This window comes from Pantherophis guttatus, chromosome 16 (assembly GCF_059756535.1).
Source record: "Pantherophis guttatus breed Tessera chromosome 16, ASM5975653v1, whole genome shotgun sequence".
Classification (NCBI taxonomy): Eukaryota; Metazoa; Chordata; class Lepidosauria; order Squamata; family Colubridae; genus Pantherophis; species Pantherophis guttatus.
Genome location: NC_142078.1, coordinates 6,767,301 through 6,793,377, shown reverse-complemented (window position 1 = coordinate 6,793,377; position 26,077 = coordinate 6,767,301). Strand labels below are relative to the sequence as shown.

General features: G+C 45.9%; 1 protein-coding gene and 1 long non-coding RNA gene across 2 annotated transcripts in view; one reads left to right on the top strand and one right to left on the bottom strand.

Moving 5' to 3' along the window:
• LOC132712644 (uncharacterized) overlaps window positions 1–19,676 on the top strand; it is a 30,070-nt gene extending 10,394 nt beyond the window's left edge. Inside the window, exons 2-3 of the long non-coding RNA XR_009623304.2 lie at window positions 15,299–15,352; window positions 16,554–19,676. This is a non-coding gene — a long non-coding RNA (uncharacterized LOC132712644). The remainder of the gene's footprint in view (window positions 1–15,298; window positions 15,353–16,553) is intronic.
• MEGF9 (multiple EGF like domains 9) overlaps window positions 1–26,077 on the bottom strand; it is a 62,771-nt gene that overhangs the window by 21,665 nt on the left and 15,029 nt on the right. The window contains exon 2 of the mRNA XM_060694868.2: window positions 2,298–2,496. Within this exon, the coding sequence (XP_060550851.2) occupies window positions 2,298–2,496 (199 nt within the window). The remainder of the gene's footprint in view (window positions 1–2,297; window positions 2,497–26,077) is intronic.

Here is a 26,077-nt window from a genome sequence, read left to right as displayed (position 1 = left end):
GTGTCCAAACCCAAAGATTTGGTTTCATTGAGTAAACGAAGGGCCATTAATCGTGGCTCTGCGGGCTCAGAGACCGGCAAGACATGGAAAGGAATTTGTTTTCTATCAGTCCCTTAATTCCCCCCCCCACCACCACTTCTGTTGCTCCCTTGGGCCACGCGAAGAGTGATGACCCGTCTTTAGGCCCTGCGTGGCTTGGACAAAGGAACCAATGTCCTCCACGCAGGCCCTCCACGCCTGACAGATTTTAAAAATCCATTTCAGTCAAGATTTACTGCCTGACACTTCCCTTCCCTTCTCTCTCTCTCTCTCTCTCTCTTTCTCTCTCTCTCTCTTTCTCTCCCTCTCCCTCTTTCTCTCTCTCTTTCTCTCTCTCTCTTTCTCTCCCTCCCTCCCTCTCTCCCTCTCTCTCTCCCTTTCTCTATCTCTCTTTCCCTCTCTCTTTCTCTCTCCCTCCCTTTCTCTCTCTTTCTCTCTTTCTCTCTCTTTCTCTCTCTTTCTCCCTCCTTCCCTCTCTCTCTTTCTCTTGCCCTCCCACTCTCTTTCTCTCTCTCTCTCTCCCTCCCTCTCTCTCTTTCTCTCTCTCTCTTTCTCTCTCTCCCTTTTTTCTCTCTTTCTCTTTCTCTCTCTCTTTCTCTTGCCCTCCCTCCCTCTCTCTCTTTCTCTTTCTCCCTTTCTCTTTCTTTCTCTCTTTCTCTCTCTTTCTCTCTCTCTCTTCCTCTCTCCCTCTCTCCCCCTTTCTCTCTCTCTCTCTCTCTCCCTTTCTCTCTTTCTCTCTTTCTCTCTCTCCCCCCTTCTTCCTGTCTTCCATCACCCTCGCCAAATGGTTCAACGACCCCACCAAGAAGCCCCGGTACAAGATGGCTCCACGGGGAACCATCCTCCGTCTACCTCGGCCAACCTTTCGCCCTATAGCTTGATTTTTCAGCTCAATTAATCCAGACGTTTTCAGAGGAAGGGGAAGTCCAGAGACCCAAAATCACCCTTGGGCAAAATGTCTCAATCGCGTCTGGTTTCTCCCTGGCCCCGTCTTTGAAAAAAAAACTCGGAATGTAATAACAGCTTCTGTGTTCGGAGGAAGTGGCCGCCGCGCAGGGCCGTCGTGCCCCCCCCTCCTCTTTGCTCTGGCATCCCTGCAACCATCATCTCCGTGACGCCACGCCAGCAAAGCCCCCCTCCATGGTGGGAAGCAAACAGGGGCGCTTTCTTTGCCCCCGAACACTGGCGCATTGTACAAAGCCGCATTCCTCCATTGATGCTTGCAAATGGGAGTCTTGTCCACATGAATTCGCTCAGCCGGGGACAGAACTCTCCAAGGATTCTGAAGAGGCGTTTGGTGAAATGTCAAAACGCCCAATACGCATCTGGACCGCATCGCCAGGCCTCTGCCAGACCGTTCCCTTCCCAACTGGAAGCAATGCCGGCCACATCAGGCTCTCCTGAATCAAAAGATCCGCCGTCCAGAAATGTCTGGAGGTGGCGGGGCGGGGTGTGTGTGTTGATTGGAGTTTTCCGCAAAGGAGGAGAACAATCCATCGATTGCTGCATGATGACATATTGTCAAGACTGGGGAAGTAGGGAGGAGAGACTAACGCCATCAAAGACACCCCTGAAAAGACAGTGGGAGCCACCAAAACCGCTCCCACCAATGCTTGAAAGAAAAGCCACTAAAAATCGCCTAGTAGGGTAATGAAACAGCTGCAAGGAAACAACCAAGCTCAGAGAGCACTAAGGACCCCCCCCCAGTCCTCCTCCTCCTGATCCTCCACACTCCACTCCCTTCTAGCACTGATGGTGTGACCTAGTTGGGTAATGAAATGTCTGCAAGGAATTAACCAAGCTCAGAGAGCACCAAGGACCCCCCAGTCCTCCTCCTCTTCCTCCTCCTCCTCCTCCTCCCTCTACTCCACAAACAACTCTCCTTTCCAGCACTGATGATGTTACCTGGTTAGGTTAAAAAATGTCTGCAAGAAAATCTCAGAGTGCACCGTGGTGCAGAAGGCCAACTAGACCACGCCCATCATGGCCACGCCCACCCAGCCACTGGCCAGAGAACCCCTTGCTAAAATTTTTGAAGCCCACCCCTGCATTTATGCATTTCACAGCCGCAACACCAGGCAATTTATGGGTCACCGCTGCATCCGGGACCCCATACTACTGCCTCCCACGTTGCATGACAAGACCAAAAATGGGAACCATCCCACATTCCAAAACTATATTCGCCAACATTCCCTGGCCATTAAAAGAGAAGGAACGAAGAAGGCGGCGGGCTAGAGGTTCGAAGGAGTTCTCCTTACTTGTCGCAGGACGAAGAGATGGAGTCCTCGGGATGACACTCGCAAGGAAGGCAACGTTGGGGAGGTTGACTGAGATAGTAGCCATCTTCGCATCTGTCGCACGAGGGCCCCGTGTATCCTGGGTGGCAGTGACAGTGACCCGTGGCGTTGCACTCACCCACACTTGTGCTTCCGACGGAGCTGCAGTTGCAGAAGACATCTGCAAGAGGAGCAAAGGGGGAAAAAAGGAACCTGAAATTAATTACGGGCTGATTGGAGAATCATATTTCCTCTTTTTTCTACAGTTGAGTCATTGCAGACAACACACCTGGCCTCAGATCCCAATTTGGAGAGTGTAGGACAAAAAGCCAACGCAATCCTCAATTGCATGAACAGAGGGATTCAATCAAGATCAAGGGAGGTACTCATACCACTCTATAAAGCCTTAGTAAGACCACACCTAGAGTACTGCATCCAGTTTTGGTCACCACATTATAAAAAAGATGTTGAGACTCTAGAAAGAGTTCAGAGAAGAGCAACCAAGATGATTAAGGGGCTGGGGGCTAAAACATACGATGAACGGTTGCTGGAACTGGGCCTGGCTAGTCTAGTGAAGAGAAGGACCAGGGGAGACAGGATAGCATCTTCCAATATTTGAGGGGCTGCCACAGAGAGGAGGGGGTCAAGCTATTCTCCAAAGCACCTGAAGGCCAGACAAGGAACAATGGATGGAAACTGATCAGGGAGAGATTCAACCTAGAAATAAGGAAAAATTTTCTGACAGTGAGAACAATCAACCCGTGGAACAGAAGTTGCCTTCGGAAGTTGTGGTAGCTTCATCACTTGAGACTTTCAAGAAGAGACTGGACTGCCATCTGTCAGAAATGGTGTAGGGTCTCCTGCTTGGGCGGGGGGTTGGACTAGATGACCTACAAGGTCCCTTCCAAATCTATTAATCTATTAAAATATATTTAACTCTGGTATTTCTTGAATTGTCCCACGGTGAGTTTTTCAGAGTCAGTTGTCCCATTCCGACTTCAATTTGATCGTTTTAAGATAGGGATTAAAAAAACCTGAATTTTGGGTTGGAAAACGTTAGAAAACAACTTGATTGGGGTCGGTCAAGATTAAGCAGTAAAACTCAAGTGGTAATGGACCCCACTTGATTTAATGAAAGATATGCAAAGCTTTAAACCGGCAAGCTGAACTGTGATCGACAATGGGAAATTTATCTCTTACATCAGTAATAATCAGGATTTTATTACTATTTCCCCCCCTACGAAGCAAAGTTGGTCTACTTCCAGTTAAGTTAGGGAGATAAATAACGATAAATAATCTCCAAATTGGAGGTCTGAATCAAATTAATGAGATGATCCGTATGACAATCAACCCTATTTTTATTCTTGCAACATACTACGAGATGGAGCAGGCTTAGCTTGGTGGCCAAGCAGGTCTTTGAACTCCAACCCAACCCAAAAACCACAACTAGACCACACCTGTTGAGCTGTAGCACCTCTGCCTAAAGTTAATGTCCATCTTCGCCCCAAAGGTGCTTTTTCAAAACTTTCTGGTTTTGCATTGAAAATGTTTCCCTTCTCATCCAAGAAGCTTCTTCAGCTCTGACTGGTTAGTGGTGGGGAATGGAAGGATTTATATTCCTTGCAAGCAGCTGGTCATTTGCATCCTTTTAGAGAGTCGTTGAGGCCACTTGGAGGTTTATCTGTGTCCTCAGGGTCACCTGAGTGGTGCAAATGAGTTTGGAGCCTTCTTGGAAGTGTTCTTCTTGGAACTTCTTGGAACAGTTCCAAGAAGGCTCCACATCCAACTGCACCACTCAGGGATACCCTGAGATAAATCTCCGAGTGCCGTTGAAAGGACTGTGTTGGAAAATGGAAGTGGCCTCAACGACTTGATAAAAGGATGCAAATGACCAGCTGTCTGCAAGGAGTATAAAGCCTTCCATTCCCCACCACCATCCAGCCAGAGCTGAAGAAGCTTCTTGGATGAGGAGCAAAACGTCTTCAAAGGAAAACCAGAAAGTCCGGTTGCCTCTTGAAAAAAGCATCTTGGGGACAACCATGACCTGGATGTCTGAGAATCTCCATAGATATTTAGCTCCCTTCTTCCTCCCTTCTAACCTTCTCTCCTACTCTTGTTTCCTCTCTCTTTCTTTCTCTCCTTTTCCCTTTCTTCTTTCCTCCTCTCCTTCTCCTTCCTCTTTCTTTCCCCCACACCTTCCTTCTTCCTCCCTTCTAACCTACTCTCCTACTCTTGTTTCCTCTCTTTCTTTCTCTCCTTTTCCCTTTCTTCTTTCCTCCTCTCCTTCTCCTTCTCTCCTTCCCCTTCCTTTCCCCCACATCTCCCTTCTTCCTCCCTTCTAACCTTTTCTCCTACTCTTGTTTCCTCTCTGTTTCTTTCTCTCCTTTTCCCTTTCTTCTTTCCTCCTCTCCATCTCCTTCTCTACTTCCCCTTCCTTTCCCCCACACTTCCCTTCTTCCTCCCTTCTAACCTCTCCTACTCTTGTTTCCTTTCTTCCTCTCCTTTTCCCTTTCTTCTTTCCTCCTCTCCTTCTCCTTCTCTCCTTCCCCTTCCTTTCCCCCACACCTCCCTTCTTCCTCCCTTCTAACCTTCTCTCCTACTCTTGCTTCCCCTCTCCCTTCTTCCTCTCCTTTTCCCTTTCTTCTTTCCTCCTCTCCTTCTCTACTTCCCCTTCCTTTCCCCCACACCTCCCTTCTTCCTCCCTTCAACCTTCTCTCCTACTTGTTTCCTCTCTTTCTTCCTCTCCTTTTCCCTTTCTTCTTTCCTCCTCTCCTTCTCCTTCTCTCCTTCCTCTTCCTTTCCCCCACACCTCCCTTCTTCCTCCCTTCTAACCTTCTCTCCTACTCATTTCCTCTCTCTTTCTTCCTGTCCTTTTCCCTTTCTTCTTTCCTCCTCTCCTTCTCCTTCTCTACTTTCCCTTCCTTTCCCCCACACCTCCCTTCTTCCTCCCTTCAACCTTCTCTCCTACTCTTGTTTCCTCTCTCTTTCTTTCTCTCCTTTTCCCTTTCTTCTTTCCTCCTCTCCTTCTCCTTCTCTCCTTCCCTTTCCTTTCCCCCACACCTCCCTTCTTCCTCCCTTCTAACCTTCTCTCCTCTCCTTTTCCCTTTCTTCTTTCCCTCCTCTCTTCTCTCCTCTATCCCTCTCCTTTCCCCTTCGGTCTTGCAAGAGGGTTATCTGATCCAGCGGACACATGTCGGATGCATGCCTTCTGCCAACTGCAGGGAATGGTTTGATCCAGCATTATTCAATAGCGCCAGCAAAACTCAGCTTTGGAGGCCCGGCCCATGGCAGAAGAAGAAAGATTGGTTGATCCGTTGATCCCCTCCAACGCCTACTCAAAAAGAGCCATGCCATCAGCTCAAAGCCTCGTTGTTTTTCCAAAAGTTGCACCCGATCAGCAAAAACCAGATACAAAACAATGCCCAAGAATGACAACACAGGACGTCCATCAAGTTAGAAAAACTCTCATGCAACGGTTGAGGAGCGAATGTTTTTTCCTATCCTGAAACCAAGTTTCACGAAGAGAGTCCCTTTGTTGGAGCTAACACGTTGGAGACATACAGATTGGAAGGGACCTTGTAGGTCATCTAGTCCAACCCCCGGCCCAAGCAGGAGACCTTACACCATTTTTGACAGATGGCAGTCCAGTCTCTTCTTGAAAGCCTCCAGTGATGAAGCTACCACAACTTCCGAAGGCAACTTCTGTTCCATCGGTTGATTGTTCTCGCTGTCCTTATAAGTAAGAATACCTTACTTACGTAAGGGAGGGGGGCCCTAAGCATTTTGGAAACCAACCCACAAGCTCAGAGAACGAACCTTCAGCCTCATCCTACACCCGAGTTATAGATCTAGAAAGATCTGGAAAGAGTGCAGAGAAGAGCAACCAGGATGATGAGGGGACTGTAAGCTAAAACATGCGATGAATTGTTGCAGGAACTGACCATGGCTAGCCTAGTGAAGAGAAGGACCAGGGGAGACAGGATAGCAGTCTTCCAATATTTGAGGGGCTGCCACCGAGAGGAGGGGGTCAAGCTATTTTCCAAAGCATCTGAAGGCCAGACAAGAAACAATGGATGGAAACTAACCAAGGAGAGATTCAACCTGGAAACAAGGAGGAATTTTCTGACAGTGAGAGCCATCAACCCATGGAACAGAAGTTGCCTTCGGAAGTTGTAGGAGCTTCATCACTTGAGGCTTTCAAGAAGAGACTGGACTGCCATTTGTCGGAAATGGTGTAGGGTCTCCTGCTTGGGAGAGGGGGGAGGTTGGACTAGATGACCTACAAGGTCCCTTCCAGCTCTATTCTGATTGATTGATTCAACCAAGAAATAAGGAGAAATTTTCCGACAGTGAGATCAATCGACCCATGGAAGAGAAGTTGCCTTCAGAAGTTGTGGAAGCTTCCACCTTGAAGGTCCACCTTAAAAGCCAACCTGTTAGGATCTCTGCTTCCTGTGTCCTTTCAGTTGAAATCTTCCTACAACCCAACCACCAGGCTTCCCCATAACTTCCCTCCCCACCCCAACTAATCCCTCGGTGTCTCTTTTAAATCTGTTTTGTTCATCACTTTTAAATCCCTAAGCAAACCCCAGGACAAGAAAAGCTAGTTATGCAAGTCTGGCTCATCGCATGATGCCAGAAAAATATTCTTTGATGCCCTCTTCACAACGCTGATTCACACAAACCTTTGGAAAGCCACCGACGGTGGTTTGATGGGCATCAACATTTTAATTATACCCACAGCGCTGCACCCACAACATCAGTATCTGGTCTTGCTAACTAGCAACGCCATCGCGTGCTTTCATTTCTGTAAGGCTCATTCTATTTATTTATTTGTCAAACATGTATAAGATAACAGATATAAGTATAAACATGGTTATGAATACAGGAAATCGGTAGAAATAAACGGGGACAGTAGGACAGGGACGGTAGGCACGCTGGTGTGCTTATGTACACCCCTTACAGACCTCTTAGGAATGGGGTGAGGTCAACAGTAGACAGTCTAATCAGACTGACACCAAAGGGAATTTACAAATGTCAGACTGTGTTGGCTTGTCAAGCTGTCGTCGTAAACCGTCGAAGAAATCAAGGCTGAAGAAGGCAAGGAGACTGGAGCGGGAGGGGAAGAATGCCCAGAAAACATACTTCAGATCAGACCAAACAGACACACGGAGAAGGAGATACACAGGCTCACACATCTTGCGATTGGTTCATTTGAAGGGGTGAGCTTTGAGTTGCAGAAAATTAAAGCAACCTACAGCGAGTACCTGAGGTGACCAACTCAGCCTTCAAGAAAGATGATGGCCTCGTAAAAAATAACATAAACTGACAGCCTGAACAGAATAAGAGAGTTGGAAGGGACTTTGGAGATCTTCTAGTCCAACCCCCTGTTCAAGCAGAAGACCCTATACAATTTCAGACAAGTGACTGTCCATTCTTTTCTTAAAAACCTCCAGTGTTGGAGCACCCACAACTTCTGGTGGCAAGCTGTTCCACTGGTCAATTGTCCTCACTGTCAGGAAGTTTCTCCTTAATTCCAGGTTGCTTCTCTCCTTGATTAGTTTCCATCCATTGTTTCTTGTCCTGCCTTCTGGGGTTTTGGAAAATAAGGTCATCTTTTTTCCAGGTGCTGGGGAACTCTGAGAGTTAGAATGAATGAATGAGGTTGAGATCCCACTGCTTTAGACCAAATATAAAGAGCGGATCATTCTAGATCCACATTCTCAGCTCCGGAGCTTTTCCAGATCTGTTGGACAACTTGCCTACCCATCCTTAATCATCAAGGGCAATTATTATATATTTATTTTTGCTCTTTTTTTTTTTTCATCAACCAGGCGAAAGAGAGGATTTTCCTTCTGAGCGTGTTGTCAGATGACAGAAGTTCAGAGAAGAACTTAAGAGGAATCAAGATCACGTGAAGGGTTAATACCACTTTATAAGGCCTTGGTAAGGCCACACGTGGATTACTGCATTCAGTTTTGGTTGCCATGGTGTAAAAATGATACGGACACTCTAGAAAGAGTGCAGAGAAGAGCAACCAAGAGGATTAGGGGACTGGAGGCGGAAACATATGAAGAACGGTTGCAGGAACTGGGCATGGCTGGTCTAATGAAAAGAAGGACTAGGGGAGACATGATAGCAGTGTTCCAATATCTCAGGGGCTGCCCCAAAGAAGAGGGAGTCAAGCTATTCTCCAAAGCCCCTGAAGGCAGGACAAGAAGCAATGGGTGGAAACAAATCAAGGAGAGAAGCAACTTAGAACTAAGGAGAAATTTCCTGACAGTGGGAACAATTAACCAGTGGAACAACTTGCCACCAGAACTTGTGAATGCTCCAACACTGGAAGTTTTTAAGAAGAGGTTAGATAACCATTTGTCTGAAGTGGTGTAGGGTTTCCTGCCTGAGCAGGGGGTTGGGCTAGAAGACCTCCAAGGTCCCTTCCAACTCTGTTATTCTACTCTACTCTACTCTACTCTACTCTACTCTACTCTACTCTACTCTACTCTACTCTACTCTACTCTACTCCACTCCACTCCACTCCACTCCACTCCACTCCACTCCACTCCACTCCACTCCACTCCCCTATTATTTCTATTCTATTCTATTCTATTCTATTCTATTCTATTCTATTCTATTCTATTCTATTCTATTCTATTCTATTCTGTTGATTCTTATTCTATTCTATTCTATTCTATTCTATTCTATTCTATTCTATTCTATTCTATTCTATTCTATTCTATTCTATTCTATTCTATTCCATTCCATTCCATTCCATTCCATTCTATTCTATTCTTAACTTCTCTTTGGAAAAGCATTAAAGTGACGAGGGGGGGGGGGAATGGGACACTCCTAAACTTTACAGGTTCTAGGCAACCTCCTGCCCTTGGTTTTCTTTCCAAAACTCTTTAAGGTTATAAGGGTGTGCATTTGGGTTTATCTTTTTTATCAAGTGCGCTCAGTTTAATCTTTCAACAAAGGGCTCCGGGGAAGACGGATGGCTCTGTTGTCATAACTTGCAGATCAAAAGTCCCCCCACAATGAATCAAAGCCGACAGACTTCGTGGCTTGTTCCACTTACTTTTTCCCTTTGTTCTAATATCTTCTGTTTTTTCCCCCAGAGCCATATTTTTTTTTCTATTTTTAGAGACTGGTTCTACCCAGTAGTTCCGATCTAAGCTGTTTTGGGGGGGGGTTTCCGCCAAAGCATTGAATTTCTTCACCTTCAGATAGCTGAGATATTAAATTTCGACATCTGGGAGGTAGGACCTTCCTCATCTCTGCCTTCCCTTTCCCTCCCCCCATTCTTTTTAGGAGAGACCATTAATCCAGCAATCATGGGAAAAAATAACTCACACTGCATATCATGCAAGGTTATCTCTCTATCTCTATCTCTATCTCCCATATCTATCTATCTTTCTACTGTCTCTCTCTTTCTCTCTCTCTCTCTCTCTATATATATATATGTGTGTGTGTGTGTGTGTTTTCTTCTAGCCAGGTTTTATATATATATTTATATATATTTATATATATATTTATATATATCTAGCTCTCCCTGTCTCTCTCTCTCTCCATTTATCTATCCATCCATATCTCTCTCTCTCTCTCTCTATCCATCTATATCTCTATCTATCTATCTATCTATCTATCTATCTATCTATCATCTATCTATCATCTATCTATCTATCTCTAACTCTATCTATCCCTGTCTCTCTCTATTTAAATATCTATCCATCCATCCATCTATCTTTATCTATCTCTATCTATCTCTCCCTCTCCCTCTCTCTCCCTCTCTCTCTATCTGTCCATCCATATCTATATATCTCTAACTCTATCTATCCCTCTCTCTCTCTCTCTATTTATATATCCATCCATCCATCCATCTCTATCTATCTATCTCTATCTATCTATCTCTCCCTCTCCCTCTCTCTCTATCTGTCCATCCATCTCTATCTATCCCCCCCTCTCTCTATTTATATATCCATCCATCCATCTATCTTTATCTATCTATCTATCTCTATCTATCTATCTCTCCCTCTCTCTCCCTCTCTCTCTATCTGTCCATCCATATCTATCTATCTATCTCTATCCCTCTCTCTCTATTTATATATCTATCCATCCATCCATCTATCTTTATCTATCTATCTATATCTATTTATCTCTCCCTCTCTCTCCCTCTCTCTCTATTTATCTATCCATCCATATCTATCTATCTATCTATCTATCTATCTATCTATCTATCTATCTATCTATCTAAATTATGAGGTGCCCCATCACTGGAAGCTTTTAAGAAGAGACAGGACAGCCACTTGTCTGAAATGGTGTAGGGTCTCCTGCTTGAAAAGGAGGTTGAACTAAAGACCTCCGAGGTCCCTTCCGGCTCTATTCTGATTGATTGGTCCTTTGACTTCCTTTGGAAATGGTTTCATCATCCCCGGGGAGACTTTTCTGAAAGGTTGAAAGTCGCTCTCAAGGGGAACGAAATGGTGTCAGCATTGGGAAAGTTTGGGGTTGGACTAGAAGACCTCCAAGGTCCCTTCCGAAGTCTATTCTGATGGATGGTTTGTGGGGAGGATACAGGATAACCGAAGCACCCACGGCAGTAGCTTCCAAAATAGAAGCAGAGTGCCTGGAGTCAGAGAAAGCATCTTAAATCATTAACTATTGATTATGAAAGCTGCTAATTTTAGCCTCGCCTGCCTTAAAAAAAAAAGAAACCACCAGGCCTGGGTATGAGAAGTGAAGGCAGTTCACGGAAATAGCCTCGTGAATCCAGAAATGTCTGTTTCAATTATGTGAGAGAGGCACAGCTGCGTGTAAAAGCCGTAGCAAGATTTTGCTCTAGCAAAATCGCATAACCCAAAAAAATAAACCCCAACCCCTCCTTGTTAATTTACTCAGTTTTGTAATATCTACGGGGGAAAAAAAATCAATATCTGACTACCTCAGTTCTTTGGAAGGGACTCGATAGTTGGATTGCTTAGCGCATTGTAAGGCGCCCTGAGTCTCCGGAGAAGGGCGGCATATAAATCAATTTTTTTTTAAAAAAAAAATGCCAAATCCAGTGAGCTTCTCATACTGTTACCACTGGTTTTCCCAGCACTGGAAATGTGCGCGCCTGCCATCCGCGTGCGGCATCACAAAACACGGCAATTCGCTTGTGCGCGCCATCCACACGTGTACAGCATCAAAAACACAGCGATATAGGACGGGATTGCACTCAGATGTGAGGGACGGGCCCATCTCAGGTCGCTACTACTGGTTCTGTGGGTGTGGCTTGGTGGGCGTGGCATGGCTTGGTGGGTGTGGCTTAGTGGGCGTGGCAGAGTAAGGATACAGTGGAATCTCCATTCCCTCCGCAATCCAGGGGAAGGTTACTGCAAAATCCCCATTCCCTCCCGATCAGCTGGGACTCGGGAGACAGAGAATAGATGGAGGCGGAGCCAGTCAGAATTTTTACTACCGGTTCTGTGGGTGTGGCATGGTGGGCGTGGCATGGCATGGCTTGGTGGGCATGGCAGAGTAAGGATACAGTAGAATCTCCATTCCCTCCGCAATCCAAGGGAAGGTTACTGCAAAATCCCCATTTCCTCCTGATCAGCTAGGACTTGGGAGACAGAGAATAGATGGGGGTGGAGCCGGTTCTCCGAACTACTCAAAATTTCTGCTACCGGTCTCCAGAACTTGGTCAGAACCTGCTGAAATCAACCTCTGACTGTACAAACAAACCATAAAAATAATAATAATCTAAAAATGGAAGGCAAAAGACGATGGCATGAATCAGCCATGATGGTCCCAGCGATTATCGGCACACTGGAGATCATTTACTCCCCAAAAATCTCGGACGGTAGTGCTTAGAAAATCTGGGCATTGACCAAATTCCTATCAGTCAATTACAAGAGGCCACATTCCCAATCCTAGGAATGACGTGGCTGCTTTAAAGAGCTGCATTCGTGCTTCTGGACACTCCAGAGCGATGGTTTGAAATCAGATCTGCACTGCCCTGTTGTTTACAGACATAGTTCAAGCCTACTAGCTGTCTGGAGTAATGGGAGTTGTAGTCCAAGTCATCTGAAAGTCATAGGTTGGGGTTGATTGGTATACACGAACGCTGATAAAAGAGCAAAGAAGGAGAAACCATCACAGACAAGAAAAGGGGGTTTGTGGAGGACTCAGGAACCGCCAGATTCTACTCTGTGATGTGATTTTTCTTGGGATTCTCTTGGCTTCTCCATCCAAGATGGATGGGGACATCCAAGGTTGGGCTGGGACTTTATTGTGCCATTCAGCCTTGGTCCAAGGTCCACTTGGTCTGGTGGGGTTGGCCGATATATATATATATATATTGCTCCTGGAAGCACGAAGCCGAGAACACCAGCCTGAAGATGACGAATGAGACTTCGTCGAAACGTCGCCAAGACACTTCCAATTTTACGTGGGAGAAGACCCGAATAACCAAAGACCTATATATATATATATATATACACACGCCCCCATCACACCTTGTAAGCAAGCAACTGTGCGTACAATCTTAATTGTGTGAAAATAAATCAGGAGGGAGAAGGATCAGGAGTGGGGCTGCTGGGGGTTCGCAGGGGTTCGGGAGAACCTCTAGCTAAGATCCCGTGCAGTTCGGAGAACCCCCAAATCCCACTCCTGGCTGGCCCCGCCCACCCCTCCCCTCCCAGGAGTCCCCACACGGCCCGTTTTGGATTCAGGTAAGTGCAAGGCATGCACGGAGGCTCGGAGAGGTTGAAAAATAGGCCTACCGGAAGTTCGGGAAGGCCAGAAACAGGGGCCTCTGGAGCCTGGGGAGGCCATTTTCACCCTCCCAGAAGCTCAAGAAAAGCCTCTGGAGTCTGGGGAGGGCAAAAACGCCCCACCCCCACCACCATGGTGCAGGAGGCCGACTAGGCCACACCCACCCAGCAACCAGGCAGAGAACCCCTTGCTAAAATTTTTGAAGCCCACCCCTGAGGAGGATACACAGATAAGCTTTTTTTTGGGGTGGGGGGAAGGGGAGAGGCAGGAACAGCCGCAGCAAAATCCATCACACTCTTCCTTAGCAGAGATCAGAGTGCTAGAATGTAAGTCAACCTCGTTTCGCACAGCGTGATTTGTTTTGGGGTAAATCGCAACCAATACGCACACAAGAACGTTATCAGTTAACATCAGGGAGCAAAAACAAAGAGAGAAGTGGGGGGAATAACTGGTTAAGGAAGATTAACCGGTCAAGCAGGCAAGCGGTCAGGCCAACAGGACTGGATACTGAAATAGTATTCGAGAGCATATTTGAAAGCCCCCCCCCCGAGGTATTCGTAGAAAAGAGACCCTAAGATTTTCTGGGACAGAAAAGGCACTGGAGTAAGTCTAGGAAGGAGGGAAGGATAAAAATATCCCAATAAAGAAACAAGACACAGTAGCACAATAAACAATTCTTACTTTAAGATTATTTCATGAGCAATTTGGAGCAAGTACAGCCACCATAACACAACTTATATCAATGACCCATTGCAATGAGGTCCATTGACATAGCTGAGTCCAGCAAGGAGTAGCTATGGCCAGTGGCCCTGAGCTCATTCCAAGACATTCTTTTCATACTTTTTCTGCACGCATTTCACAACTGACTTCCTTGTTCTTTCTTACCGACAGACAGTTTCCACAAATACCCGCGTACGTCTCAAAGCTCTATCCATCGGCGACTTTCAGTTCCTTATTTCTCGCGCTTTCGTCCTTCTATGTCCAAATATATTTCAAAACTACGGACTTTGCAAAAAATCCCATTTCGCAGCAATGGCTCAGCAGGATTACAAATAGCTCTGAGACACTTTGAAATCTTCCTATCTAAAACTTTGGTTCGTGTCGCATTTTAGGGCCTACTGTCCTTCTGAGAGGGACGCGGTGGCTCAGTGGCTAAGACGCTGAGCTTGTCGATCGAAAGGTCGGCAGTTCAGCGGTTCGAATCCCTAGCGCCGCGTAATGGAGTGAGCTCCCGTTACTTGTCCCAACTTCTGCCAATTTAGCAGTTCGAAAGCACGTCAAAAATGCAAGTAGAAAAATAGGGACCACCTTTGGTGGGAAGGTAACAGCGTTCCGTGCGTCTTTGGTGTTGAGTCATGCCAGCCACATGACCACGGAGACATCTTCGGACAGCACTGGCTCTTCGGCTTTGAAACGGAGATGAGCACTTTTTTTTAACGTGCTTTCGAACTGCTAGGTTGGCAGAAGCTGGAACAAGTCACGGGAGCTCACCCCGTTACACGGCGCTAGGGATTCGAACCGCTGAACTGCCGATCTTTCGATTGACAAGCTCAGCGTCTTAGCCACTGAGCCACCGCATCCCCCCTGTATATAAACCTTAGGTTTTTACAAGGCGCTGTGATTCATTGGGCAGCGAGTCAGAAGCCTCGCATAAAATTGTTGAGCGCACACTTAGCATGTACCATCGCCTTCTGGAATGTGTTTGCTGCTCAAGAGACATTTTTTGTTGCCTGGCACTTACGCAACTGAATAGTTGACAGATAGCATCTCTCTGCCTCTCTTTCTGAACAACCCAAGAGGGCAAACCTATTTTTAATAACACTTCAAACGAAAGGTGAAGGAGAGAGACAAGAATCCCTGAGCAGGAATTTTCCGAATCGCAACAGCCTTCCCCATGTAAGAATTTTGCAGGAGCTATCAAATGAGGAAGAACCTTCTGAAATTTCGCTTCGATTGAGATGCTCCTTCCCAATCAACTGCTGTATGGAAACTTCCTTTCCCAGATCCTATTCCAAACTGAGCATTCATAGCGGGAGGGAGGGGGCTTGTCCGAGCCTTCCCCAGACTCCAGGACTGGCCCATATTCCTCCCCAACCTTCTCACTGTCCAAATCTGCTACCAGCTCTACTAGCTACTGGTGGGCCACAACAGGTCTTCATAAATGTTCCTCCCTCTTCTTAACACATCTCGAAAGCTAACTTCAAAAAGCTCTTCTCTTTTTCTAGGGCGACCTTGGTCCACTGGGGATTCCTGGAGAGGAAGGATTGCTTTGCCAACGGGTAAGTAGAAAACTATCCTATGATACCAGTCTTCCAATATCTCAGGGGCTGCCACAAAGAAGAGGAGGTCAACCCATTCTCCAAAGCACCTGAAGGCAGGACAAGAAGCAATGGGTGGAAACTAATCAAGGAGAGAAGCAACTTAGAACTAAGGAGAAACTTCCTGGCAGTGAGGACAATTAACCAGTGGAACAACTTACCTTCAGAAGTTGTGAATGCTCCAACACTGCAAGTTTTTAAGAAGAGTTTGGACAGAAGTGGTATATCCTGCTTGAGCAGGGGGTTGGAATAGAAGACCTCCAAAGTCCCTTCCAACTCTTCTGTTATTCTTTCATCACCAACATCCAACGGATTGTCTTCTAAAACATCAACGGCACATGCGAGAGGATGCTTGGCAACCTGGTGGTATCAAAACTGTATTGGGGAAAAATATTTTGCGGATTTTTTTTTAAACCATTCTCCTTCTGGTAGGAGAAATCGCTTTGAATCCCGCTCTCCTTGAAAGCAGAAAAAGCTCTAACCTTCTTCAAACTCTGGTCTACTTACATTTCTTCCTTTGCATCTGCAGAAGGAACTACATTCTGGAATACTTTGAAACTATGATAGACAAGCTTCCAAGGAGTTCAAGAAAATGTTGGCAGTACGATGGAAATAGGCCAACTCCACCAGCTTTAAAATTAGTTAATTTTTTTTGGCAGGAATATCTATAGTTATCAACTATAGTTTGGGATCTTCTCTATCAGAAGCTTTACAGAGTTGGAAGGGACCTTGTAGGTCATCTAGTCCAACCCCACACCCAAGCAGGACACCCTACACCATTTCTGACAGATGGCAGTCCAGTCTCTTCTTGAAAGCTTCAACTTCTGAAGGCAACTTCTATTCCATGGGTTGATTGTTGATTGTTCTCACTGTCAGAAAAAATTCTCTTTATTTCCAGGTTGAATCTCTCCTTGTTCAGTTTCCATCCATTATTCCTTGTCTGGCCTTTGGGTGCTTTGGAAAATAGCTTGACCCCCTTCCTCCTCTCTGTGGCAACCCCTCAAACATTGGAAGACTGCTACCCTGTCTCCCCTGGTCCTTCTCTTCGCAAGACTAGCCATGCAATCTGTTCATCATATATTTCACCCTCCAGCCCCCTAATCATCTTGTTTGCTCTTCTCTGCACTCTTTCTAGAGTCTCAACTTCTTTTATTTCCCTTAGGAACAGCATATCCCTGACGCCAACGTTCAAAATCACCGCGACCTATTTTCATGAGGTCTAGAAACCTGCGTTATCTCCATCAGGCCAGAGATCCATTTTGTAATGGTTTTACAGATTGGAAGTGTTTGCGTTGTGTTCTACATCGTGGCGCGTCTTTGTTTTATCCTGTTTTGAGGTTTCTAATGTTAATATTAGCTGGCCAGAATCTCTTGTTCCCGAGCTGAGGAGCCACATCCATCACATCAGTCAATGAGTAAACAAGCAAGTTCTTGGAAGCCGAGCAGGTTGCTGGGGAACGGAGAAATCCGTTGCGCTTCTGTCTTGTTGGTGTGTCTCCCGAGAGATATCTATTTTAACGGCGAATAAAAACGCAGAGTAGATGCCTTAGCCTGGTCTAACACGAGTGCTCCAAGATTCTCTTTTTTCTGCCGACTATTAAATCAGCCAAGAAAAGATTCTTCTTGTTTGCAACTGGAATTTCCCTCAAAAGGTCCTCGACGAAACAAGGGGAACTTACATATTGAAATATTGAATAATTCAACAATCGAAGATTATAACTTAACATAAATATGTGTATTATTAGTAGAACCAGGGGGGAGCTGCAAAGGATTCGCAGGGTTCGGGAGAACCTCTAGTAAAGATTCTGTGCAGTTCGGAGAACCCCAAAATCCCACTCCTGGCTGGCCCCACCCACCCCTCCCGTCCCCTCCCAGGAGTCCCCACATGGCCTGTTTTGAATGCAGGTAAGTACAGGGCACCTGCAGAGGCTCAGGGAGGGCGAAAAACGAGCCTACCGTAAGTTTGGGAAGGCTGGAAACGGGCCCGTTTCCAGCCTCCAGAGGGCCTCTGGAGCTTGCGGAGGCCATTTTCGCCCACCCAAAGGCTCAAGAAAAGCCTCTGGAGCCCGGGGAGGGCAAAAAGCCCCCCCCCACCATGGTGCAGGAGGCCGACTAGGCCACGCCCACCATGGCCATGCCCACCAGGCAACAGGCAGAGAATCCCTTGCTAAAAAATTTTGAAGCCCACCCAAGTAGAACGATGTAAGTTTGTTAAATATAACAAATACGATTACTAACATTCTATTTGTAGTAAAAAGAACGATGTGTGGAATTTGACTGACATAAAAACAACATATGGAAATATTGAACAAGATAATAATGAAAGGTTATAATTTAACAAAGACATGTGTATTATTATTATTATTATAATATAACTCGTCAAACGTAAATATGACGAATATTATTTTATTTGATTAGAAAGGGGATTTTTTTTTCAAACATAACAGTGGCATAACTAAAAATTAAAAAGGGGATGAACAATGGAAGATTATAATTTAATATAAATCTGTGTGTTACTATTAGAACTATGTAAGTTTGTTAAACACAACAAATATGATTATTCGTATTTTATTTGTAATAAGAGGAGTGACATTTAGAATTTGTAGATTGGTATAAAAATAACATACTGAAATGTCAAATAATCAAAGAACGAAAGATGATAATTCAACAAAATATGTGTGCTATACAACTGTATAAGATTGTCAATTGTATTAAATATGAAGAATTATGTTTTATTTGTACTAAAATGTAAGGCACTTTGGCACCACACTGTTCGCACAATGATATGTTTGTATGTTTCTGCATTTGCGGAGGGGCGGGGTAGAAGACCTGGCTCACATCCTATTTGACTATTGCTTGTATAAGGGGGTGAGAGACAGGTAAAGGTAAAGGTTCCCCTCGCACATATGTGCTAGTCGTTCCCAACTCTAGGGGGCGGTGCTCATCTCCGTTTCAAAGCCGAAGAGCCAGCGCTGTCCGAAGACGTCTCCGTGGTCGTGTGGACTGGCATGACTCAACGCCAAAGGCGCACGGAACGCTGTTCCCTTCCCACCAAAGGTGATCCCTATTTTTCTACTTGCATTTTTTACCTGCTTTCGAACTGCTAGGTTGGCAGAAGCTGGGACAAGTCACGGGAGCTCACCCCCATTACGCGACACCAGGGATTCGAACCGCCGAACTGCCGACCTTTCGATCGACAAGCTCAGCATCTTAGCCACTGAGTCACCGCGTCCCCTTTAGGTACCTTGGTCCATATACCAAACGAATGACCCATTGGGATTCCCACATCAAAACAACTTACTTTATGTGTGACCAGAACCCGAAAATAACATTTAACACAGCACAGTACTTAAACAAAATGATTCGGTTGAGATCTGCATACGTGGGACTGATTGGGGTAGATTGTAAGGGCGACCACCGAAATATAATTTGATGCCATTTTATTCTATTTTATATATTTATTTATTAAATCATATTGTAGCTTCTCTATTTTACCCTACTCCAGGGGTGAAATCTACTCACCTTCCTTACCGGTTCGGAAGTGCACACGCCCCGCGCGTGAATGTCACACACAAAATCTTCTGCGCATGCACAGAGGGTAAAAAACACATTACTTCCTGGTTAAAACCAGGAAGTAACGACACCCGGGTGAATGGGTGGACAGAGCCTTGCACCTCCATCACTACCGGTTCTCCGAACCACCTGCCACAATCGCTACCGGATCGCCTGATCCGGTCCGAACCGGGAGCATTTCACCTGCCCTACTCTTGTTTTGAATTGTTTGTGTAAGATTTTATGGGCGATACGTGTTTGCACCTTGTGCTTTGAGATGGCCTGTAGGCAGTGGTGGGATTCAAGTAATTTAACAACCGGTTCTCTGCCCTAATGATTTCTTCCAACAACCAGTTTGCCAAACTGCTCAGAAAGTTAACAACCGGTTCTCCCGAACTGGTGCGAACCAGTTGAATCCCACCACTGCCTGTAGGCAAATCGAAGCTTATCATTTTAAACTTAAATTTCATTTCAAATCATATTTTATTCCAGTTTCATTGTAAATCGTATTTTATCCCAATTCCCGTTTTAAATTGTTTTTTTTTTTAATCAGATTTTAGTAATAATTTGCGTCTGGAAGTCTGCACTTTGATATGGCCCAATAAATAAACTTTGCACTTTGATATGGCTAATCCATAAAGTAAAAGTAAAGATATGTTTGTAAAAAAAAAAATTAATAAAACAAAAGAAAGAAGAGGAACTTATTGTATGGAACAACCTGATAAGCAAACATGTATTTCAAGCAGGCAGGTCACAGCATGTACGCACCGTAGAGGGCTGACCTGTTACACAAGCATCCCCTAGAGACATTTTCCTCCCTCGAGGGTCAGGAAAAGCTGTGCTGATTCATGCACGTGGGTACCAAACAGAAACAGTGGCGTTCTCCACCTTAAGCAGGTGAGGAGGGAGAGAGCGGATCAAAGTCATGGCTGGCACGACTTTCCACCGACGTCACCAGGAACGGTCTGCAAACAACAGCGGGTGCAAAGCTTGTTGACGTCACGAATGTGTTTGGAGCTTAGCAAGTGCAGCCTTGATTATTTCAAGGCTGTGTTCTTTTCCACTCGGGACCTTCTGGAAGACTTCGCTGGACGTACATTTAGCTTAGTAGTTTAGTTTAGTTTAGTTTAAGGTAAAGGTTCCCCTCGCACATACTTGCTAGTCGTTCCCGACTCTAGGGGATGGTGCTCATCTCCGTTTCAAAGCCGAAGAGCCAGCGCTGTCCGAAGACGTCTCCGTGGTCGTGTGGCTGGCATGATTCAACACCAAAGGCGCACAGAATGCTGTTCCCTTCCCACCAAAGGTGGTCCTTGTTTTTCTACTTGCATTTGTTTACGAGTTTTCGAACTGCTAGGTTGGTAGAAGCTGGGACAAGTCATGGGAGCTCACCCCGTTATGCGGCGCTAGGAATTCGAACCGCTGAACTGCCGACCTTTCGATTGACAAACTCAACGTCTTAGCCACTGAGCCACCGTGTCCCCTCTTAGTTTAGTTTAGTTTATTGTCATTGCACATGGTACAACGAAATTAAATGCCGTCTTCAGTGTACATTATAAGTATAAAAAATAAAAACACAAACATACATCCTTCGCATTCTCTATAATTGAAATTGAAAACCCGATATTGCACTATACGGTAGAATTCAATATGGTTACTGCCCTGGGATAGAAGCTGTTTTTCAGCACTATTTGTCCTTGTTTTTATTATCCTGTACCGTCTGCCAGATGGTAATAGTTCAAAAAAAAAAAAAGGTGTCCAGGATGAGATAGATCTTTAACATTCTGTCTGGTGTTAGAAGAAGCGGTCAGCTGGTTCCATGAAAGGGGCAAAAATCCCTCACAAACCTTGCCCTTCGTTGGGAAATGTTGACAAACTCCAAACTTCTCTGGAGTTTGGAGAACATCTGGAGAACATCCTGAAACAAAGTGGCCGTTGTATATTCAGAATAAGAGAGGAACAGAAGAGCAGAATTGGAAGGGACTTAGAAGGTCTTCTAGTCCAACCAATGCAAATTCAGAGCAGTTTTCCTTAGTTCTAGGTTGGTTCTCTGGTTGATTCGTTTCCATCCGTCCTGCCTTCTGGTGCTTTGGAGAATAGGTTCTCCCATCCTCCCACAGGCAAATCTGGGAGGATAACAGAATAACAGAATCAGAAGGGATCTTGGAGGTCTTCTAGTCCAACCCCTTGCTCAAGCAGGAGATCCTATACCATTCCAGACAAATGGTTGTCCAATCTCTTCTTCAAAATCTCCAGTGATGGAGCACCCACAACTTCTGGAAGCAAGTTGTTCCACTGGTTAATTGTTCTCACAATTAAAGATATTTCTCCTTCATTCTAAGTTCTTCTCTCATTGATTAGTTTCTATCCATTTCTTCTTCTTCTCCATTCAGGTGCTTTGGAGAATGTTCGGTGTAGACTTCTTCAGGATCCAACCACCTGCAGGATGGATCAAAACCTCTCAATCCTTTCTTTGTAATGCGAAGATGGTCTTCATAGCAACAGCTCACAGGTCCAACATTCTCAGAGGAAGCATTTCTTCTTCACCTTAGAGCAGGGGTGAAATGGTACCGGTTCGCACCGGTTCGGGCAAACCGGTAGTGATAAAAGCCGGTTCGGGCGAACTGGTAGTTTAAAAAAGCTACCAGTTCAGGTGAACTGATAGTAAAAAAAAAACCCTACCGATTCATCCGAACCGGTATGTCCGACAATCAGCTGTGCCGCATGATTTATATTCGCTAGAAAGCAGGAAATCCTGCTTCCTAGCAAATCTAGACAGGTGATCTTCCCACTTTGCTGTTCTACTTACCTTGTTAAGCCTGCTTTTTCTGTGTGAAGCACACGTTTGATGCGCACGCATGCAGTGTGCATTTGGTGTGCACTGTGCATGTCGCGCACCGCGCATTTGCGGGCAGCGAACCGATGGCAATCCATGGAGGTTTTCCCCACTGCCTTAGAGGGACACGCAGAAGAAGGAAATTGGCTACAATACTCTTCACAATGGCATCTCATCTGGAGTTCTGAAAACTCTCGTCTCAACACAACTGGAAGAGGCCACGTTGGAGAAGGTCGGCTTTCTCCAAGCGCTCTCAAACCTTCGCAATATATTTTCTCAGCACTATAGACATCTCTATAGAGTTGAGGGTTGTTTTTTTTAGCATAATGGGTCCTAGCTTTGATTGTTGAAAGCTGGCCATTTGTGTCTTGAGTTAGGGCTCCGGATTGCTTTGTTTGAGGGCCCCGTTGGTGTGTTTCCTTGGCTAGCCGTGGTATTTTCATGGAATGCACCCGGCTTGCCTTGAAGTAAACACGCACAGGCCTGCTTGGGCGAGAAACTCTTTGAACTGTGAAGACCAGATTCTGTGAACCCAGGCCTGGGCGTCCCTAAACAACACCTACTGAATTATATAAGGCAACAAGATTGCATTCCTTGTGCAGCTAAACAGGACGCCCGGCATGCATTCAGAGAGATGATTCACTCAAAAATATGGGCCAGAGGGCAACAGAGAGAATTTAAATATGTCCTGTCACAGAAGAAGACGATGGAGGTGCTCAGACATCCAGGCCATGGTTGTCCCAAAGGTGCTTTTTCAGGAGGCAACTGGACTTTTGACTCATCCCCAACAGCCTGTGCCTTACTTCAAGAGTGAAGGGACCCAGGACAGAAAACATCCTGTAGCCAAGAAGGCTCCACACCCATTTCCACCACTCAGGTGAACCCCGAGGATGCAGACAGACCTCCAAGCGGCCTCAACGACTCTCTAAAAGGATGCAAATGACCAGCTGTCTGCAAGGAGTATAAATCCTTCCATTTGAAGATGACCTTTGACTTCCGCCATCCAGTCAAAGGTCATCTTCAAACATCTTCGAAGAAAAACCAAGGAAGTCCAGTTGCCACTTTGAAAAAAAAAGTACCTTTGGGACAACCACGACCTGGATGACAGAGAATCTCCATAAGACAATTGAGCTGTGCATCCAGAGCTGAAGAAGCTTCTTGGATGGGAAGTGAAACGTCTTCAAAAGAAAGAACAAGAAAGTCCAGTTGCCTCCTGAATAAAGCACCTTTGGGTCTTAGAAGAAGAATTTTTGTACACACCAAACACATCAGAGTTGGCACGTCTGAAATCACCAACGGATAGGGCCGTGATGGCGAACCTATGGCACATGTGCCACAGGTGGCACGCGGAGCCGTATCAGTGGGCATGCGAGCTCAGCTCTGCCATCTGATTTTCGGGCCTTCCTGGCCCACCAGAAGTTGGCAAATGGGCCATTTCCGGCCTCCAGAGGGCCTCTGGGGAGTGGGGAAGGCCGTTTTTGCCCTCCCCAGGCTCCCAGAAAGGCTCTGGAGCCTGGGGAGAGTGAGAAACAGGCCTTCCGGTTCCACCAGAAGTCGGCAAACAGGCCATTTCTGGCCTCTGGGGGGGTGGGAAAGGCTGTTTTTGCACTCCCCAGGCTCCAAGAAAGCCTCTGGAGCCTGGGGGAGGGGCAGAAAATGGTCTTACCAGGTACACCGTGCCATCACGTGCCAAAAGCAGGGGGGTGTCCGGGGGGTTGCACATGCATGTGTGGGGGTGGGGGTGGGGCGCATTGAATTATGGGGGTGGGCACGCACACGCGTGTCCCCTCAATGCTACCCTCACTTTTGGCACGCGATGGCACAATGTACCCGGTAGGACTATTTTCTGCCCCCCCCATAGTATCCTTCCCCTGCCATGCCCACCAAGCCACACCCACCAAGCCATGCCCCGCCCACCAAGCCACACCCACAGAACTGGTAGTAAAAAAAATTTTTAAAACCCACCACTGCCACTTCTGCTTGGAGTAGCAGACCTCCCAGGTCCCTTCCGACTCTGTTATTCTGAGATTCTAAACCCCCTTCCTCCCGCTTCAGAAATGACCCTAACCCATATTATCCGAGAGTCAGAAGAATGAGCATTGTGGACAGATTGGTGAGATTTCCAAGAAGTCTCCTTTCCTCCTGTCCTTGGACCGGGGACAGTTTTACAAGTTTATAGGCATTTAGGAGGCTTCAGAAGGCTGATTATCTCCTCCTTGGCAAAGAGTCAAAGAGGAGGGAACCAACATCAAGCATCTAAGGGCATTCATCATTGCAATTAGCGTTTCAAAACATCAAAGAACTGCAAGGAACTTGGACAAGGAGTCTTCTATGTAGGAAGGCAGCCAGAAGATCTGGGTGAGAAGCCGGTTTTGAATAAAATGGCCCTCAAATCCTGGGCTAGCTCTGAGCTTCTCCAGACCATTCAAAGCAAGGACACCCAGATTTATTTATTTACTTATTTATTAGATTTTGATCCTAATGTAATCAGACCCCAGGTACTTATCATCATATGTGGTGGACTTGTATGAAAGCAAGAAAATATTGGAAGAAAATACATACTTGGTTGGAAAAGATGATTAAGCAACATATAGATCCGTGCCATTGTAACTTCAAATGGTCATTAAATGAACTGTTGTAAATCCAAGACTACCTTCCTCTGTGTCATTTAGGCACAAGGTGAGTCCGTCCATAATGCCCAGTTTTCCCATAAATTTTTTAGTTCCTCTCTTGTCTCTTCTTTATTTCCCTATTTTATAATTTACGGCTATTTTGACCAGTGAGTGTTCAGCGTTTTATAGCCCCAAGCCACAGCAATGGTGATCCCCGTGCCAGGAAGCTATAAATCCATAAATGAATCAGATCAATAAAAAAATAAAAGCTGGGATCAAGTGAATCCGGTTTGTTCGGCAACATCCATCACGGCAAAACAAGTCAGCCGACATCCGGATGCGTCTGGCATGTCATTTTGCATTTCAGAATTTTTGCTCTCTTTTAGAAAGCCCAAACGAAGAAAAATAAGATGATGAACTAGCAACCTGCAAGTGTTTGTGGCTGTGTGGGCAGATGTATGCCTGTATTCAGATGCCAAGGGTGGGGAGATTTAGCATTTCATAAATAAATTCGGGGCAATGCAAATTCAGGGCAATTCTCCTTAATTCTAGGTTGGTTCTCTCCTCGATTTAGTTTCCATCCATTGCTTCTTGTCCTGCCTTCTGGTGCTTTGGAAAATAGGGTCACCCATCCTCCCACAGGCAAACCTGGGGGAATAACAGATTAACAGGATTGGAAGGGACCTTGGAGGTCTTCTAGTCCAACCCCCTGCTCAAGCAGGAGACCATTCCAGATAAATCTCTTCTTACAAAGCTCCAGTGATGGAGCACCCACAACTTCTGGTGGCAAGCTGTTCCACTGGTTAATTGCTCTCACTGTTAGGAAGTTTCTCCTTAATTCCAGGTTGCTTCTCTCTTCGATTAGTTTCCATCCATTGCTTCTTGTCCTGCCTTCAGATGCTTTGGAGAACAGGTTGACCTTCTCTTCTTTGGGGCAGCCCCTCAGATATTGGAAGATTGCTATCACATCCTCCCCGGTCCTTTTCATTAAACTAAACATACTCAATTCCATATCCAAAGCAGAGACATCACCCTGCCAACAAAAGTGCGTATAGTCAAGGTGATGGTTTTCCCAGTTGCAATGTCTGACTGTGAAAGTTGGACCATGAGGAAGGCTGAGCGCCAAAGAATGGAGGCCTTTGAACGATGGTGCTGGAGAAGAAGACTCCTGTGAGTCCCTTGGACTGCAAGGCGATCCAACAGGTCAGTCCTAGAGGAGATCAACCCTGACTGCTCTTTAGAAGGCCAGATCCTGAAGAGGAAACTCAAATGCTTTGGCCACCTAATGAGAAGGAAGGACTCCCTGGAGAAGAGCCTAATGCTGGGAACGATGGGGGGCAAAAGAAGGAGGGGACGGCAGAGAACGAGGTGGCTGGATGGAGTCACTGAAGCAGTCGGCGTGAGCTTAAATGGACTCCAGAGGATGGTAGAGGACAGGAAGGCCTGGAGGAATGTTGTCCATGGGGTCGCGATGGGTCGGACGCGACTTCACAACTAACAACAACAATGGTCCAACAGCCACAAGTAGACTTGATCAAGTCTACCGACGATCTGGAATGAGCTCCTCCCAGAGATACGGAGGATTCCGGATCTGCGCACCTTCCGTCGCGAGTTGAAGACGCTTTTATTTCATCAAGCTGGCCTCGCCTAAATCTTCTCCCTTTTAAGTGTAAATTCTAAATTTTTAAT